General features: G+C 35.7%; 1 protein-coding gene across 2 annotated transcripts; it reads left to right on the top strand.

Moving 5' to 3' along the window:
* Positions 1-625: 625 nt before the first annotated feature.
* LOC110618131 (dnaJ homolog subfamily B member 1) lies at positions 626-6,894 on the top strand. Of its 2 annotated transcripts, XM_021761194.2 has the most exons (3): positions 626-1,342; positions 5,510-5,727; positions 5,785-6,894. In XM_021761194.2, exons 1-3 carry the CDS (start codon positions 756-758, stop codon positions 5,952-5,954), a joined length of 975 nt encoding a protein of 324 aa, XP_021616886.1. In that variant the 5' UTR covers positions 626-755; the 3' UTR covers positions 5,955-6,894. The 2 variants fall into 2 exon arrangements, with proteins under 2 accessions (XP_021616886.1, XP_021616884.1); XM_021761192.2 differs by having other exon boundaries at positions 628-1,342; positions 5,510-6,894.
* The last annotated feature ends 247 nt before the right edge of the window (positions 6,895-7,141 follow it).

The raw sequence follows: 7,141 nt of genomic DNA, 5'->3' as shown, positions 1-7,141 counted from the left end.
GGGTAGATATAATAATATGATATATTATTTTTATAAAAATAAAATTAAACTTCAATTTAGCAATATTGAAGGGATAATGAACTAAAATAAAATATTGGATGAGACGTGGAATTTGCCACTGTCTGCTTGCAAAACTTTCAACCTTCCGTCTGACAAGAATAATCATGGGCCAAATTTTATGGTATGCCGTGGCTTAGGAGGCTAGAGGTCGAACAAAGCATTTGGGCTCATATTTTAAATATATAAATTAAAAAAATATTTTAAATACATTTTTAAAATAATAAATTAATCGAACTGTGTTTAAAAATAATATTTTATAAAATATAATCAAAATTAAAATTAAACCGTTTAATAAATAAAAATTTTGATTAGAAGTGTATAAATATATATTTACTTTTTTTAAATAGAGTCATTTTATTATAATAAATTAATATTAAATAATAAATAAATAAATGAAAAATATCTATTTGGAAGGAAATTTTAATTTTTTAGCTAATTAAATAACAATTTTTATAAAAAAGCATAGATTTATTTTATGTTAATTAAAGCAATAAATTAAATTAAACGTTTTCCAGTGTTATTTATGGCACGTTAGACGTTAGTGGTGGAAAGGGACCCACATGATATTCCACATCTAACACGTCTTTGTCTTTCCGCTTATTTCCCTCCACCACTGTTACATGCGTCTCAAGACGCCCTGATCCGCTCTTACGTTTCCCATCAACGCTCCACAATCTCCGGCCACCGTAGAGGAAATGGGCGTCGACTACTACAATATACTCAAAGTTAACAGGAACGCCAGCGACGATGATCTCAAGAAGGCCTATAAACGCCTCGCCATGATATGGCACCCAGATAAGAACCCCTCCGCTAAGAGAGTCGAAGCCGAGGCTAAATTCAAGCAGATTTCTGAAGCTTTCGACGTACTCAGCGACCCTCAGAAGCGGCAGATCTACGATATGTATGGTGAAGAGGCCTTGAAATCCGGCCTTTTCCCGCCGCCACCAACTTCTTATTCTTCGTCGGCGTCTTCGTCTAAGCATTATTATCAGAGGCAGCATCCTAATCCTAACTTCAGGTTCAAGCCTAGGGACGCCGAGGATATATACGAAGAGTTGTTTGGATCCGAGAGTGGAGGTGGTGGCGGGGGAGGAGGAGCTGGTGGAGGAGGGAATAATCATGGTAGGGGTTATTTTAGGAATAATACTCATTATTTCGGCAATGGAGCAGAGGCGAAAAAGGCTGCTGCCATTGAGAATGCGTTGCCTTGTAGCTTGGAGGACCTATATAAGGGCGCTAAGAAGAAGATGCGGATTTCAAGAACCGTCTATGATGCTTCTGGGTACGTGTTAATTAGTTACATTTTTGAAATTGGAAGCTTTAAGTTTGTTTATTATGAAGTATTCATTTAATTTTGGTCAGTACTGCTTACCATGGATAACTTCCGAGCGATACTTGATTTAACTTCGACTAATGCAATCGGTGAACTCTTAGGCAGCGATTTGTTTTTGCAATGCAACAGTTTAGGTTATTCGACTTGGGGACATCTAGTTATTTTCGACAATTGATGGAAATCACCGCAAAAATGTTGTTTGGTTTTGAGGTCCTATTTAAGGCTTACACTCCTAGTAGGGTGTATTTTTGGTTTGCTAGATGTCTTACATCACTGCTATTGCCGCGTACTCTTCAAGCCTAAAGGACATGCCATTCTCTAAATTTTTTTCCTTCAGCTGGTACCTTTCACTTGGAGGAAAGTTACCTTGTCACTTATCAAAATGAGGAATAAAAGCTGCGTGTGATGTGCATCTGGTGTGGGTACTGTTACCTAAAGGATCTCATTGATTCCTTACAAGTATATTCTAAAACTGATATATCAAATAGGCAAGTAGCACAGTTTCCACCTTGCCAATGATGAGTCATGTCTGTCTATAGAAGGTCTTTCATCCATCTAACTTCTAATAATTGTAACATTTGTAATGGTCAATATTGTTTTGAGACAATCTCTTAAAGGTACGATTATTAGCAAACAGTAAATTTTTGGATATATCTCACGCCATCTAGATGTCACCAAGAAGGCAGCCTTTTGGATTGAATATTTTTTCATGAAACGAAAATCCATCACTGGATATAATATTTCATCTGGTACAAACTTGAACCTTATATCAGCTGCTAATTCTGTTTTACCTCAACTAATGTTTGCACATTTGGTTGTATATTACCTGGATACTATATTGTATCTTATAAAAAAAAGTTACATCACCTCCCTGCATTGCCTTCGAACCACTGAGCTACTAGTTCTTTGGCCACTGTATCAAGGGCGGTTATGGTTGTGTATATGCAACGTTAGTGAAGCTTTATTTAGTAAATGTTTGTTGAGGTTTATGAAGTGAATTATTGCAGGATGTGATGGGATGTTGGTTTTTGAGTGGAAAACAAAAGATATATTGAGACTAAATGGTCTATAAATTGGTATTTATACAACCAAAATATAACTGAAAAATCTCAACAAAGTCTGAATTTTAACAACTTAAAATCTTAACAGCTGTTATCTAACAAATCAAATCAAAATTAATCAACCTTCTGATCTTCAATATTTCGACACTCCTTGCCTGTTTTGCTGCATTTTTAGGTTCATCATTATGTTCTTTCATTTTTTTTGTTGCTCCTTCATTAGCAACTTCCTTTTTCTATTGTTTAAATACTTGCTGATCTATTTTAAGTTTTTTGTTATTTAAGTCATGTAAGTCTCTTTATTCTCATCATATTTCTTCCTTTCTTTCTTTTATGCTTGTTTTAAAGTTAATACAGTTTTGAAACCTGCCAATCTTTTCATCATTTTTCCATCCGTAGTTCCATGGACGAGCTTAGGTGTATTGTCATTTTATCACTCCTAACTTGATTATGTTTTATTGGAGATACTTGGTTATCTCCTCTTTGGCTTTTTGTTTCTAGAGAAGTTCTTATTCTCATCCTAGCAAGAGCACAGCAAATGTCAGTTCAGTCCCAAATCGAACTGAAATCAAAAAATCATAGTGTAATTTTTATAACCTAGCCAACGATCTTTAGAGACTAACCAAATTGATCCAAACTAAAGTAAATCACTGTGGTGTAATTACGTTAATTGGTTCTTGACCAAATAAAACTCAAACCTAGTGGCTTGTCCACTGCAGATGCAAATAAAATCTTAGAATCGATGCCAAGAAAATCTCATAATATGCAATCCAATATCTCAACAATCAAACTAATGAAATCTCAAACTTCATCCAAACAACTAAAGATCTCCAATGTGCCCATGAATCGATGACCATAAACTTTATCCCAAACATGCATCGACTAATCGAGTGAATAGGCACATGAAAGACCAATGTGATAAACATCTCTAGTATTGCATCACATACATACCCATGAATCACTTGATGTCCCAATTCAACATGCCTTAAGATTAAGAAGATGGTGAAGGGAAAATGCAAGTCACTTGCCGATTTTGAGAGTAAGATGGCCAAAAGGAGGTGAAAATGAAGGGATATGCTTGCTACCTGAAATGGAAAGAGTGGCAGCAAGATGAGGTTCTTTGCTGATGGCCACACAAGCCTAGAATGGAGATACAAATTGCTGAGTGAGAAAAATGAATATATGAGATGCATATTGAGATTAGGAGGAGCAGAGGCAAGAAACTTGGAGAAATGAGGGATTAGGGATTTTAGTGGAAATGGGGAAATTGGGGCTGGACTGAGGGGAAAGGGCTAGAGTTATGGGTTGGACCTGGACAACATATAAAAATGAGTCTTATTAAACTTTTTGGTCGGTTTGGTTTTTTTCTATAGTTGTTTGTGTGAATACTGAACTAAACTGAAAATCGAAGTTATCCAAAGTCTCTAATAAAACTGCACTGATACGAGTGAAAAACCAAACCGCAGGAACCAAAAACTCGTTCGTTTAGGTTTTTCAGTTTACACTGAATTTGTACAGCTCTATTCCTGGCTTGGCTTGGTGTTATGTTTTTCTTCATATGCATATTGAATAATAAGACCTTTTCATTGGTGCCCTTCCTCAATTCCACCTTCAAATTGTTCCTAATTTTCTATGCATATTTTCCCTCTTCTTGTTCTTTCTTTTCTTCATCTTGAATCTCTCCAATACCAGACCCTAAAGAAATTAGCTTGGTTCCACTTTGTTGGTTTTGAGGGGAGCAAATTAAAAAGATATATTAAGAGCGAATGGTCTATAAAATTTATTGAGCATAGTGGTTTATACAACTAGAATATAATTGGAAAATATCAACAAAATGTGTTAACAACTTAAACCTTAACATGTACTATCTAACAAATCGACCAAAACTAATCAACCTTATCTTTGATATTTGACTTATATTCTTATAATTAATTAGCAATTTTTTGCAACAGTAAAATATTCATATTTCAACAGATCAAAATACAGAATTTGGTGGATGCCTACTTTTCTATGTGTTTAATAGCAATCCTCATGGTTTGGGGCCGTGGAAGCATCTTTGGAAATGTGATTTTGTTTTGCTCACATTCTTTGAAAGTGGATGATGGCATAATCCATGTTATAGAAATTGATTTTCTAAGAATGCATTTATGGTTTTGTACTCATAGTCATCAAATAGGGATACTTTAATTATTGCTTCTTCTTTTTTCCATGCTCATGATAAGGAAGCTGTGTTGTTTTTCTTTCACAAGAAACCTCCAACAATGGGAAATACTGATTGTTTTAAATCGCTTGAGGTCCCTTTAGGCTTAATTTCACCACTAGTGATTGAACTCATTACTGATTTCAATATGGTTTACTCAATTCCATATAGATCAGTAAAATCCTCCAACTTTTATGCTATTTTAGTGTTAAAGTTGCTAGGTTTTGATGGAATTTCTTCCAAACCTTTTATACCATAGCTGATAAAAAACTTTTCCTTTTTTTTTTAAAAAAAAAAAAAAAACGCCATTTCTTGGTTCATCAAAAGTTGGCTGAAATCTCTATAATGATTTGACATTGGTTAACTTAATAACAATACCAAACTCCAGTGATTTTGCTGGTACAAATTTAATTTTAATGACTGCTAAAAATTAGTGTAAATTCAGTATTATAGGTGAAAGTAAGCATTCCCTATATGGTTATAAACTATATTTGGGTTTGAGTGTGGGAGTTAGGTAGGAGTTATTAGAGAAACGAGAGTTGAGGATAAATCTTGCTACTGCAAACTTTTGGAGAATGGGATGAACAGATAAAGGTTTGTTTTCCTTGCTAAGCTTTTTGGAGGTTGGAAATACTTTGTATAAATATGGTTAGAGATTGCTCTTATGCTTCTGAAATTTTACTTTCCTTTGATGGGCTACTTGGTTTCTTGGAAACCTTTCTCGTTGGTTGTAATTCTGCATGGTTGATATGCAAAGTCAAGTGGATCTTGGGTCAATGTCTTGAGAATGAACATTGAACATATGTAATTGCCTCTGCCTTCTGATATTGACTTCAAATTTGAACAATTCTCTTGCAGCAAGATTCAGACTCTTGAAGAAATACTGACCATTGATATAAAACCTGGTTGGAAGAAGGGTACGAAAATCACATTTCCTGAGAAGGGTAACCAGGAGCCTGGCATTATTCCTGCGGATATTATTTTTGTAGTGGATGAAAAACCACATCCTATTTACAAGAGGGATGGCAATGATCTAGTGGTGGACGAGGAGATAACACTGCTGGAGGCCCTCACTGGTAAGACCCTTGACTTGACTACACTTGATGGAAGGAATCTCATGATCCCACTAACAGATATCGTCAGACCTGGTGCCGAGGTGGTGGTCCCAAATGAAGGAATGCCAATTTCAAGAGAACCTGGGAAGAAGGGTAATTTGAGAATCCAGATTGATGTGAGGTACCCATCAAGGCTTACCTCAGAGCAGAAATCCGAGCTAAGAAGAGTTTTGGGTGGAGTTTCATAATAATGATTGATTGCTTCAGAGAGAAAAGTGGGGTAGATTGGAGTCATTTAGTTATTGATTTTTCTATTGAATGTAAATAACTAAATATGTGTATGGCTATACACTGATGTAGAAATGCTAATCCTAGGATTCATTGTGTTGAAAGGGCCAAAGGGGGACAGGGTTATGGATTTGGTGTATCAAATGTTGTTAGGGTAAAGGGCTCGGCGCCATTCTAACTGAAGATAAACACGTGGACAAATTCTACTTGGTCCCTGTAATTTTTGCCTTAGCAATTTTTAGTTGCTGGTTAGGATACTGCATATACCGGGGAAGAATTATGGCCCTCAGGCTCAGGTCTTGAACTGGTGGCCTAGCAAATTGATCACGTTGACTTTGAGAAATATTGAATTTAAAGCATTACTTCATTCAAGATACAACGTGAGTTTCTGTTGTCTAGATTTCGTTCTGGGAAGCTAAACGGGTACAAGGCCCAGTAGCTCCACTGGATCATACTTTGGCAAACGGACCAGTACTCAATTCAAATGCATGTCTTGCGAGTATAAGGTGGTTGACAAGGGATGTGAATGTAAATTTCAGTTTGGTTCGTTCAGTTGAGCCCTGGAGGCTAAAGGACAATACATGCAGACGATGTGTAAGGCCTAGTTCTGGTTTTCTATGCATACGTCTAATGTCTGGTGCTTGAATTGGTAATGAGGTCATAATGTCTCCGCCATGTTTCGTGGTTGAATTGGTGATGAGGTAAAAAGTGTTGTCTTGCACGGCAGCTGCTTTTGCGTTCTTCTTGTCCTAACGCAATAAGCAGCCGCATGTGCTGAATCATGCCCGGCATCTACGGAAGTTAGCTTTACCAGTTGGGTTGTCTTCAAGGTCATGTTTTATCTTCAATGGACTACTAATGCCCTTCCAAATCATATCCAAACAAAGTCTTTCATTCTTCACATCTTTTATTAAACCATTGTTTTGTTTGATGGAAAATATTTTTATATTTTTTTAATATTTAGAACGCTCTAGAGTTTAATAATTTTATTAACATTACTACATTTTTTTTATATATAAATTTATTTGAAGTTTTTTTATTTTTTAACATTACCACAAAATACTAAAAGAATAAGTAGAAAAATATTTTTCAAGGACCTGTAAGTTTTTTTCTGAGAAGGGAGCTTAAGCTTGTGAAAAAATCTCTC

Source organism: Manihot esculenta, chromosome 6 (genome assembly GCF_001659605.2).
Source record: "Manihot esculenta cultivar AM560-2 chromosome 6, M.esculenta_v8, whole genome shotgun sequence".
Taxonomy (NCBI): domain Eukaryota; kingdom Viridiplantae; phylum Streptophyta; class Magnoliopsida; order Malpighiales; family Euphorbiaceae; genus Manihot; species Manihot esculenta.
The sequence above is the reverse complement of the archived record's forward strand: the minus strand, read 5'-3'. Positions and strand labels throughout refer to the sequence as shown.